Source organism: Tympanuchus pallidicinctus, unplaced genomic scaffold, assembly GCF_026119805.1.
Source record: "Tympanuchus pallidicinctus isolate F22 unplaced genomic scaffold, pur_lepc_1.0 scaffold3, whole genome shotgun sequence".
Taxonomy (NCBI): domain Eukaryota; kingdom Metazoa; phylum Chordata; class Aves; order Galliformes; family Phasianidae; genus Tympanuchus; species Tympanuchus pallidicinctus.
The window spans coordinates 43748533-43760913 of record NW_026294747.1 but is presented as its reverse complement, the minus strand read 5'-3'; the positions used below and the strand labels follow the sequence as shown (position 1 = coordinate 43760913).

Sequence of the window (12381 nt, the reverse complement as noted above, 5' to 3'; positions counted from 1 at the left end):
TCTTTGCGCCTACTTTCACAAAATCAAAGTGCTTTTCCATTATTTATTTCAAGAGAAATGCAATTATCATTGCATTTATGGTTTGTTTTGCACCTAGTACCGGCACCGTGTAAATTCGGGGGGGGGGGAACTTAAAAGGGTTTGAATGGAGAGGGGTGTAATACTGAGACAAAACTGTCCAAGAAAGCAGGAGAGCTTTGATTGTCTTTAAAATATACAAGCTTTGAAAAATGTTATGTTACTGTGAGAAACCTTGCATGTAGAGCTTCCTATGGGCATATTTTCTTTCCTTTTGTCAAATAGTTGCATATTTTAGCAATAATTTTCAGTAATAAGTTTTCATCTCTACTTTCAGTATGAGATCTTTGGCATTAGATTGCTCCACCGTTTTTGTGTATATAAAGTATACAATGCTGAAAAGGTTTAAAAAAAACCACCTTTGTCATTGTTTTGAATGGAAAATGGCAGCAGCGCTGTTTGCTATTTTCACAATAGTGTCTAAATAGACACAAATAGATACGGCTGCAAAAGATTCTCAGGAGGAGCAGTGAAGACACGGGAACGCGCTGTGCGAGGCGGCCCTGCCAACGGGCGCCACCTTCGTCGGTTCCGCCAGACCGCCCCCCGCGCCTCCGCCACGATCCCGGCATCCTCCGCTGCCCTCCGGCCGCCGCGGGGCGCTCTAGCCGTCCGCGGCCGCTGTCGATGGTACTCCGGCAGGCGGTGTCATGGCGGCCGTTGAGGTGGCAGCGGCCGGCGCTGCCGGGCGGAGCCGCTGAGCCCGGGGATGCGCACGGCGCCGGCGAAGGGCTCTCCGGGAGCGTTCTGCTGAGCCCGCGTAAGAGCTTCGATCTCCCCGGCGAGGAGAAGAGCGGAGGCGGCCACCCCCTTCGCCAAGCCGGTGCTGCCAGGCGCGGAGCCGGGAGCTGCTGAGTGCGGAGGCCTGCGGCCGGCCGAACCATGGCGTCGTGGCTGGGCGGGCTGGGCTCGGGGCTCGGCCAGTCCCTGGGGCAGGTGGGGGGCAGCCTGTCCTCGCTCACCGGGCAGATCTCCAGCTTCACCAAGGATATCCTGCTGGAGGGCGCGGAGGAAGTGGGCGGTAAGAGGGGCTGCGGCGCGGGCCCGTCCGGCAGTCGGGGGAGGGAGGTCGGTGCTGGGCTATCTGGAGCTACCGCCCCTGTCCGCTTTGGTCTGCGTTTTTTTCTGGCCTCAGGATCGGGAGAATAAACAAACGCGTTCCCAGGCTGCCGTAGGAGAGGCCAGCCAGCGCTGTATTGGTTACTCTGTAGTTTCTGTATAGAGTGAAGTGTTGGGTTGTCCGTCGTGGAAGTACACGACGTTCTTCTTTCTTTGCGTGGGCCTCGTTTGTGTCAGACCCGGTTTGATGAGCTGCTTTTGCAGTGACCTCATACGGCTGCAGTGCAGCGGTGCTATCGGTCTGACGTGTCACTCAGACCGCGGTCCCCTCTTGGTTTTGTTGCAGATCTTTCGGCAGGGCTGAGAGTATTCTGCAGTGGGCATAAAGAATAGCAATCACGCAGAGCTGCTCGTGCTTCTCTCTACAGAGTGTGGATTTCAACTACCGTGGCTTATTTGCAGCTGTGAAACACTGCAAATATGTTGTGTAAATTGTGTTAGCAAGCTCACGCTGGAACTGTGATGCAGATGGGGCTTTTGGTGTGTGGGTAAAATGCTCGCAAGAGAGATCTTTATTCTGAGAAGAAATCTTTTCCTCACTTTTCTGAAGGATATGCTCTTGAATTATTTTATATCCTAAATTCTGTATTGGCTTCATTTGGAAACTTACCTTGTGCTTCCAAGTTGTGCAGTCTTCTGCTGGGTTTCTTGGCTATAGTAGAGTATAAATAGTGATACTGCTTCACAGGTTTGTGCTTTGGTTTGTGTGAAAGAGAGCTGATGATTAGCAGTTGCTTCCAGTTGTACCTGAGTGCTAGCATTGCTAGGAACAGCTTTCAATTCCTACCAGTTTTGGAGCAGTGCATTTGTATGGGATCTTATGCTTACTGACCTGGGGTGTGAAAATCCAACATCATCTAAGTGCTCTGATCCCTAAAGGCCTGCACGTATCATGTGGCCTTAAAAATGCTTTTAGAGCAGTTCCTTTCCTTCCAATGAGGCACTGGCACAGACTGCCCAAAGAATGGAGGTGTCACCATCCCTGGAGGTGTTCAAGAAAAGTGTTGGATATCACACTGAGTGATGGGGTCTAGAGCAGTCTCAGGTATGGGCTGGTGTTTGGACTTGTTGATCTTAGTGGTCTTTCCAATCTTAATAATTCTGTGGTTCTCTTACCCTGTCTTTTAATGTTCGCTGTTTCCAATCTTAATAATTCTGTGGTTCTCTTACCCTGTCTTTTAATGTTCGCTGTTTTGACTGCTGGCCTAACGCGTGATGCTGTTGATGGATTACAGATGATAACATCTTCAGTTTAATGGCTGTATTGCAGCTCCTGCAGCACTCAAGCAACATTGGTTTTAGACAATGTATAGGAAACTATAAAATACAGCATTTAGGTGCACATTTGTGTTTATTTCAAGTTTTGAAAAAATGTGGAGGTTGCATTCTAGCCCATTAATTGTGATTCCTCGTTAATAAAAGGAAGTGTTCTATTTATACCCACTAAACCTGGGAGAAGGGAGAAGTAAATGTAGGTTATTTAAGGAAAATTGACTTTTAAATAAAGAAGAGCCAAGGGGAGAACAATGCACTTTTTTTGTGTGGTCGAACTGCATTGCCTTTGTAAATGACAACAAAAAACAACATGTAAATGACAAATAAGACAAGTCTTAAAGGGTTTGTGTCCCCTGGCATAAGGGACAGGTTGGTGTTCTGTTGTATGGGTTTTTTAGCTGTTGGTTTTTGTTTGTTTTCCTGACTAAATTTAGTCACCACTGTATGTATTTTAGGGAGCTAATCCTTGTTCTGAACCTTCACATGAAATTATTGAGAAATAATCACATGCAACAGTTATGTCAAGGACAAAGTCCTAAATGAAGAACTGACTCAGTGACACGTAACAGCCCAGTGAAAACTACTGTTACACTTATTTTTAAGCTTAATTTCATGCTTTTCCATTAGTTTTGTGATTTGACTTAAAGAATTGATAGGAGAGAACTAAATTAAGTCCAGAAGAATTCTGGCCTGAAAAATATTTTCAATAGCGTTCTGATAAAGGTAACTTCTCATATTTAGGTGCTAACAAATGTTAAAGCAGTCTAAAGAAAAGATACTTAGTAATAAGTGTGGTTTTAAGCAGTGTTTGCTCAGTGTTTTGTAAGTTAATAAAACTGAACATTTTCACCTTTCTTTCAGATGCAGCAACAGAGCTACACGTGTCCAATTCCAGATTCAGAGAAATAGAAAGTATTAATGCAGCACAGAAGTCTGAAGTAAGAGATTTCAGAACATTACTGTAATTGAAAATATAAATAAAAATTGTTTCTGGTAAAGATGAAATTTTGCATCAGAGTTCTTCAGCCTTGTGAAAATCTAGAAACAAGGATAACAGTAGTATTAGATTGTGCCACTTTCCTTTGGTGACTAGCTGCCATCATGGTTAGGGGGCAAATTTATTTACCAGTGTTTGTGGTGCATGTTTTCATCTTGTGCTAACTAGTGCAGCTGTTCCTACTGATTTGAGAACTTGCGCTGCTACAGTAGATTGGTTGTAAAGAGCTTGCAAATGCACAGTTCTTGTTAAGTTTTGTTAAATTTTGGCTGGCAAAGACTTAATTGTTTTATAGCGTTTTGTAAATGTGACTCTAAATGTGCAATGCCCAACCACACACGACAGCGTGTCGTTTGCTACAGGCATTGAAGTTGGGTCAGTGTCTGTCTCAACTGGTGCAGTTCTCCTTCTGTCTCCCCACTTCATGCTCCTTTTGACATAGCTACAGATGCTTGTGCTCTTCCGCTGTTTCTCACAATCCTGTTGTTGGTCTTGTGACTTTATGTCTGTAAACCAACCACCTTCATGTATGTCATCTGCTCTCAAGAACACTCAACACTTAGATAGTGTTTTGGAGAGATGACAGTTCCTGCTTCTTTTTTATGATGGTTGGTGACGGTTGTTGACCAATGTTGAAATACTGGGCTGTTAGGAATATTGGCCCCAGTTTATGCTGCGTGGCTATTTTTAAGTTCCACATGTAACTCAGCTTTGAATTTTTCTTCTTGGCCTTTATCTCTGATCACCACAAACTACCACACTATATAAAAGTGGAAAGATTGGGTGTGATCTTGAGTTTTGGGGCCACACTTGGAAGTTATAGTTACTGTGTATTTGGAGTGAAATAATGCAAAATGCCTGTTCTGTTTAGATGATTATCATTTGGGGTTGGTTGCTTTTTGTTTTTGTTTTTTTTTTAAGTCTTCATCAAGCTTACGTTTTTCTAGTTCCATAAGAACAGTTTGGATGTAGTGCTCAGGGACATGATTTAGCAGAGGGTTGTTAGACTTAGGGTAGCATGGTTAGGTCACGGTTGGACTCGATGATCTTTAAGGTCTTTTCCAACCTGAGTGATTCTATGGTTCTGTGTTCAGAATTTGCTAATACCCATTTCTCATTTTTCCTAGAACGAGAGGCTGAAAAAAGTTTGTAGTGACTTAGAGGAAAAGCATGAAGCAGCAGAGCTTCAAATAAAACAGTTATCTGTGGAGTACCGAAATCAGCTGCAACAGAAAGAGGTATGATACAAAGTAAATGATGTAAGTACAACTACAGTGTGTTGTATTGCTTTGGTTGTTGTTTAGTTACAGTATCTGTGCCCTTTCAGGAGAACTATTAGTCACAGTTCTGAATTAGTGTTACGGTTTGGTTGTTCGTGAATATAGAAACTGACTAAAACATGAATTTAATTGGGTTGCATAATATTAACAGAGCTGCCAGCAGCTGGGAGAGAAAAGAGAAAGCTCTGGGAGCACCATCTGTGTATCAGAATTTCTGTGATCACTGAGAAATGATACACTAACTGCTCTGTATTTCTAGTTCAGTTACCTTCTGAAGGTGCAGTGTCAACAAACTCTCAGATAAATAGTCTGTGGATTTCGCAGTTGTTTATCTTAAAGTGTAAAATTAAAGGAAAGAAACAGAGCTACCTTTCCTAATTTGAGAAAGTGTCCCTTTGATATAAACATTCCAGTTTCATCGCCCGCTCTGTAACATGGGCTTTCATAGCTGTGTAAATGAAGAAGGGTGCAAGTGTGCCTAGAATATTTTGCAAAATGAACTTTATGTCAGCTTTATTTGTAAATACATGGATGAACAAGATGAAACAGAATTTTGAGATATATAATATTCTGCTCTTTAACTATAATAATAGAATTCTTATGTAAATATGGCAGGGAGTTAATTTTAGTTTGTTGTAAGTAAGCACATTTGCAATACACTGAAATGCTCAGAATAAAATAAATGTTACCACATTATCTTGAGTCAGTAACTGGAGGAGCATCATATGTTGTTTAATTTTCATATCTGAATTAACTCTTGAGATTCCTTGTAACTGTGACTGCTTTTCTCATTCAGAAGTGTTTAGAATTTTTATTCTTTACTTTCTAGTGGAAATGACCACTGTTTTATGCTGGGAGGGAGTTGTATTTCATTGTTCTTTTGTGAAAGTACAAATAGAGCATATTTTGATAGTCTTACTGAAACGGTGCCTTATATTCTATATGTTCAGGTGGAAATCAGCCATCTAAAAGCTCGACAGAATGCTTTACAGGAGCAGTTGCAGAAACTTCAGACCGCTGCTCAGTCAGCACAGTTAGGAGGTGGTGTTTCACAACCAGCCACTACATCAGCCTCCTTTGCTCCTGTGGTTAGACATTCCTCAGGTTTTGAAGGCGATGACATGGATTTTGGGGATATAATCTGGTCTCAACAAGAAATAAACAGATTGTCCAATGAAGTTTCTAGACTTGAGTCTGAGGTTGACCACTGGAAGCAGATTGCACAAGTAAGTGATTTCTCTTCTGTCTCCCCTCCAAAATACTGTTTGCATCATACTGGCTATTTTTGGAACGGATCTTTAATATTCATGTTGTTATTTCTACGAATTTTACATGATGTGATGGAAGGTGCAGCTTAATGATGTTTTAGTCTACACTACTTTCTGACAACAAAATACTATCAAAAGTGATATTGGGATATTGTGTACTGTTTTCACCTATTGTTCTGCTAGTACTTGGTATGTCAGTTGTAATTTATGATCTGCTGAGACAAGAAAGAACATAGTCTTTCAGGCTGTTGTTGGCATGAGTTGTCATTCCTCAAGCTGTAGCCCAATTTCAGAGATATTTCTTTCTTTATATGGAAATACTGAAGTAAAATTGGGCAACCCTGTTTCTTTACCAGGTGCAATAATGTCCCCCCCTCCCGCTGTTACACGTTTGCATGTAAAAAAAAAAGCAAAAAAAATCAGTGGAGAATTGAAGGTTGTTTTTTTTTTAATTAAAATACCCTTCTTCCCAGGGAAATGACTCTAAATTTGAAGATTAGAAGCTTCATGCTACCTTTGTTGTTTTCTACCTTTGATTGCCAAAAAAAAAGGAAACAGTTATTTGAAAAATGTATGTATTTATCACAATTTCCACTTGGAGGTGTGACATTTCTTTTTTCAGTCTTCCAAAGTGCAAGGAGCAAATGATGCTGAACAAAGCGAAATATGCAAACTGCAAAATATCATTAAGGTAAGATGACAACTTTGACAAACTTGTCCTAGCTTGTACTTTATTCTTCATGGTTTTGTATATTGTCACATGATGTGAATAATGTTAAATGCACCTGGACAAGTAATGTAATTGTATGTGCTATTGAATGTAATGTGCTAGATTTCAGAACAGCCTAGCATTCTGAGAATGTGGGGGTGTTTCTGTAATTTGATAAACTTAGCTCCTAAGCTTAAAAGAATGCCATCAGCATTTATGAGGACAAATCACTTTCAGAAGCTGTTGTAGACTTAAGAATGAATTTAGATCTGCAAAGTAAGGGGTTTTTTTCTGTTCTCATCTTGCCCTTTTTTTTCATTGAAAGTGCATGATACAAATTCAGATGAATTCCTGAAAGTTATTAGAAATATCCTAATATAACCACTTCCTTTGGAAACAGTTGTAATCTTTATTCACTCTACTATTAAATGTGTTTTTTTTTTGTATTTTTATTATTTGTATAGCATACTGTCTGTGTAAATCTGTATATTCAAGGGAATGTTTTTTTAAATGGTAAAAAAAGAACTCTGACTTTTCTTTAATAAATCCTTTGATTTTAAGAAGGAAAAATGTTGTTTCTTTTGTGTTCTTTCTTAAGTCTCTGTGCTGTACTTTACCATTCTGTTTCTCTAACAATGTTTTTAGGAGCTCAAACAGAACTTAAGTCAAGAAATAGATGAACATCAACATGAACTTTCGGTGTTGCAAGATGCACACAGACAAAAGTTAATAGAGATAAGTCGTCGACATCGAGAAGAGCTGAGTGAATATGAAGAGCGGATTGAAGAACTTGAGAATCAGTTACAGCAAGGTCTTAACTGCATGCTTATAGCTGAGGTTCCTTTCTGATTTAATATGTAGTGAATTGTGGTTAAAGCGTAAATGTTACGTTATGCACAGTGTAATAAATAGGAGGCAGATCAGATTTAGGAATTTGAATTACAACTTCAATTCAGTTTCACGTTTAAGGCAGGCACCTGTCCTCTTATCTTTTATTCACTGTGTTGGGTTGGATCTGAATTATAGCAAGGTTAGAAAATCTCAGCACAAAAATAGTGAGAAGTACTATGTGCTGTTTGGGTTTCTAGATTGAAACTTTGAGGTTGCTGTAAGAACTACACGTGTGTCTATAGTGTGAATAGATGGTAGAGGAAGCTCAGTAGTTATCAGAAGGAGCCTTCATTGTATCTTGAAGGTTCTTCATATTCCATGAGAAGTTGTGTCAGTGGGAATCTCCTCTAGGAGCTTCGTTGTATAAGTATTTAAGATCTACTTCTAAGCCTTTGTTTAACTTGTTAACACTCCGGCTTCTGAAGATTATAAGTTCTGGTTTTTGTAAGAGATATCAATAAAGAGAGAAAATATTTTTTCAGGCTCATAACTTTCAAGGCAGCACAGGTAACGTATTTCTCAAAATCAGATGACTCTTAAAATGTTATCTGTCTTTTATGTACGCTGCACTTACACATACCAGTAGGGCACATTTATTAAAGTTAAAGGTAGGAATCACATCTGTTCTTTACTAGTTGTCTGTAAAACAAATGCTGCTCTCAGCTTTCAAATAATTTTAGAGTGTATCTGATATTTAGTTGGTTCTGTTTGAGAATGTAATATAGACTGGGGAGAGAGGAAAGCTGTCTGAGCTTACACTTGAGTTCTCAGACAGTATGTTTCCATTTTTCTTCTGTACATTATTTTATTCTGCTTTTTTATACTCTATAACTTATGTGGAAATTGCCTTATTAGGATTATGCAGAACTATGTAGTACTAATATGTGGATCTGTAAAAACATGTCTGGAAAATGAGGTCTTTAGATGAAAAACTTGGCGCACCATTTGGCAAATGAGGTTATCAAGTAATTTATACTTTTTGCAGCCACTTATAAACTCACGAAATGTAATTCTGTCATTAAGATTTACTAGCAAAAATGTGTTGCATGTACGAAGTATTGTACTCTGTGAGAGCCATTCAGCAACTCTTCAACATTAAGTTATAAACAGTTTTTTTGCATGAGACTGAATTGGATGAGTTTTGATACATTAATCTTAGAAAACAGACAGATTGTGTCTTGATAAATTGGCTTCTTTCATTTTTCCCACTATTCCTGGTCAAGAATGATGTGTTAATGAAATCTTGAACAATGTGTGTCTTGCAACACTTTTTAAAACTCATTAGAGCCAAGGAGATCCAAGTATTTGAAAAACTGTTTATCAAATCAGTCATATGCACAACAGTGCTTCAACTTGATTCTGTTTACTTTAGTTTTCTGTTGATTGACATGTTTTTGTTTTAGATTATCCTTCTGTCAGGAGAAGGGATGAAAGAGACTTTTAAACAAAAGATCTAGCGTGCTGGCTTTGGTTAGTATTGCAAACTCGATCTGTTTTGCTTTTTAGATGGTGTAAGTACTGATGCCATGGTTGATTCTAAAATTAGTGAACAGGAAAAGACCGCTCAGAATCTAGAAGGAGGGAAAGCGGACAACTTGCAAATGATAAAGGACCTAGAGGATGAAATAAGAAAATTAAATCAGAAGTTATCTTCTACCAAAGAAGAAAACAAAATTCTTCTGAAAGAGCAAGAACTGTTAAAGGTAGAAAAAATCCAACTAACCCAGGAACTTGAAAGTCTAAAATCTGACTTCAGTATGCTTCAAAGTTCTGTTGCAGAGCAAGGTGCTCTCTTGAAAGAACAGAAGTCTCAATCCAAGACACCGCTACCAGAAGATGTTGTCAGTCTGCAACAAGCACTGTTAGGTACTTTAAAAGCTGCTGCTTTAAATAAGGATTATTCACTGAGATAAGAGCAGAGAATGTAGTTAGGCCTGGAATGATAAATGTAGAAGTTCTGATACCAGTAGTGTATCAACTGTGTGTCAACTGTTCAATAGGATTTTTCCTTTGAAATAAGCCTGGATAGAAGTTTTATTGTAAAAGTACACTTTTTCTGTGATACAACATGGTATCAAATTTGGCCTTCTGTGCATTCAGTTGTAAAAGGGAACTTTTACTTTCTAATTTGTGCCTTTCATTCCTTTTTTAAAAAAAAAAAAAAAGTATCTCATTACAATGCTATGAAATGCTATATGAGATGCTATGATTTTCTTAGAGTAGAATTCTGCTGGGCAAGGTAGGAGGATGATTTGGTTTGATTTTTTTTTTTTTTTTTTTTTTGGAAGTAGTAAAAGTATGTTTTTTTTTCCATTATAGAAGCAGAAAGAGAAATAGCAAGGCTTTCAAGTTTAAGTCAGGTAAGGCAATTTCTGAATTAAGCTAACAAAAAGCAGCAACAACAGTAACTTGTGGAAAATACCTGTTCTTAGTAGTATCCATTCTTGCAGCATTCACACTGTGTATAAATAACCTTGTAGTCAAGGAAATAGTTTTAAATTGTTTTTATAATTACATGTGGAAGTCAAGGGAGCAATACATTCCACTTTGTTATACTCCACAGTGTACTCTCTTGAAGAAAACAAGTACAGTTCCACTTAGGCCGTTTTACTTAGGCTACTGTAATATATGTTCTTAAAGTGTTGTACATAAACTTCCCTTTAAATTACTGGAAAAAAAGTACTTTAGACAATATAAAACTGTATTCATATCAGGTTTTTATTCTTCCATGTTCCTCCACTGATATTTATTGGTAAAGAGTTAATACAGATGATGGTTTTTAAATGCTCTGGATTCTTACCTTAAGTATTTCACTACTGTTTTTGTAGGCTGACAATCCTGTTTATATGGCAGAAGATGTTCAGGCATTTACATTAGATCTCCAAGTTCTTAAAGAAGAAAATCTTAAACTTAGGAATGAAAAGGTATGTATGTTAGATTTCTGATCTGTATTGTTTACATATTTTTTCTACACAGTGATATATATTGATATATTCAGTGATATATATTGATATATTGATATATTCAGAATAGTTTTGACAGCGTTGTTCTAAAATAGCTTTTTCTTCCATGTAGTGCTCTAACATCACATTTTATCTTACTGATGAAGTTAATGTATCTTTTTAATTTTTTTTCAACATTCCAGCAAGTCCTTTATAAATTCACTCTTGAGAGATATGACTTAGTTTATTTTGTATCCAGAAATTTTTTCAAGTAGGATCTTTTGTATGTTGCATCAATTAAAGACTTCCCATAGCAGTTTTTGTAAGGACGTTTTTCATTGCCCTTGACTCCTTTCTTGCTGTGCATTCTGTATGTTTAAAATGTCTCTGGAAGATGTAATAGTTTATCCCAGCTATGGATCCATACTTCAGTGGTGGATGTAACTGTGATTGTCAGGCCATGACTTTTTATGAAGAAGTTTGTAAAGTACACTAACAAGCATCATGAAAGAAGTAATCATGAAAAAAAAAAGTGTATGTATGAATGTTAAAGATGAATACTTCATAATAAAGAATTTCTAATTGGGATAATGTTCCTATAGACTCAGAGATGTTAACATAAAAATGTGTGCTCTGCTTTTGTTTTTGAGTAAAAGAAGGCATTTTACAGTGGGACAGTACAAGTTTCGTCAAGAGAGGCTAATACGTAGATTTGTTTGTTTGACTTAAGGAGGAACTTGAGAAGGAACTTCTAAATGCACAATGTAAAAATGAGAATATTATTTCTGCATATACTGAGGATCAGAATTCAGAGTTAAGACAGTTAAAGCAAGATTTGGAAAGGAAAGAACATGAATTAAATGAAAGTATTGCTGAAAGAGAAACATTAATAGCAGAATTGGAAGAACTAGACAAGCAGAATCAAGAAGCTACTCAGGTAACAAACATTCAAATTATTTGTTGAATTTCAAAAATGTATGTTTATATTTGTGTGTGTTTATCTTTTAAGATGATCTTTGTATGTAGATAAGTTATCCCTGGGGCAAATAAACAAATGGGGATATTGGGGCCAGTGTTTCACCATCTTGATGTGAAATCCTAAAGTGTAAGAAACTTGCTTGTTGCAGACAAAGAAATATGACACATCTGCTGCCCATAATGCATATTACTTTCTAAAGTCCAGATAAACACCACATTTTTGTTTGTATGTAGTTCAGAGGTTTTTATCCTATTAATACTTTAATTCTTTCTTATGACAGTTTAATTAAGATGAATGGTTTTTAAAAGCTTTTCGTCTTCCTTCCATTGTTTTTCATTTTGTTGACCAGTTAATCTGCTGTATCACAACTTCTTCATAATATGGATGTTTGTGGAGCCAAGGTCATGTTATATATAATGAAATTAAAATTATACTTTTACGTCACTTCTTGTTATGCTGACCATTAAGACCAGTCATCATCTGAGGGGCTGCATCTTCAGAACTGTGTTTAATTTTAGGCCTCTCTGTACAAGAAACACATCAAGGCCTTGGCGCATGTCCAGAGAAGGGCAGCAAAGCTGCGAAGGGGCCTGGAGCCCAACTCTTAGGAGGAGAAGCTGAGGGAACAGAGATTGTTCAGTCTGGAGTAGAGAAGGCTCAGGGGAGACCTTACTGTTCTCTACAACTCCCTGAAAGGTGGTTGTAGCGAGGTGACAGTCAGCCTCTTCTCCTGTGTAAATAACAATTAGTCATTTAGCGTTGACTACTTGATACTACTTGTTAGCTCAGTTTTTTTAAGTAGAAAACATTTTTGTTTTCAGGCAAATTTTTAATTGTTCAGAG

At 38.0% G+C, this 12381-nt stretch overlaps 1 protein-coding gene across 2 annotated transcripts in view; it reads left to right on the top strand.

Annotated features, from left to right (window-relative positions):
• Positions 1-711: 711 nt before the first annotated feature.
• Positions 712-12381, top strand: part of TRIP11 (thyroid hormone receptor interactor 11) — a 28548-nt gene continuing 16878 nt past the window's right edge. The window contains exons 1-10 of one of the 2 annotated variants that reach the window (XM_052694028.1): positions 712-1099; positions 3334-3410; positions 4597-4707; positions 5700-5975; positions 6640-6708; positions 7372-7537; positions 9124-9483; positions 9937-9977; positions 10446-10541; positions 11290-11496. In XM_052694028.1, coding sequence (XP_052549988.1) covers positions 961-1099; positions 3334-3410; positions 4597-4707; positions 5700-5975; positions 6640-6708; positions 7372-7537; positions 9124-9483; positions 9937-9977; positions 10446-10541; positions 11290-11496 — 1542 coding nt within the window. In that variant the 5' untranslated portion in view covers positions 712-960. The remainder of the gene's footprint in view (positions 1100-3333; positions 3411-4596; positions 4708-5699; positions 5976-6639; positions 6709-7371; positions 7538-9123; positions 9484-9936; positions 9978-10445; positions 10542-11289; positions 11497-12381) is intronic. The other variant, XM_052694027.1, reaches the window with a different exon arrangement.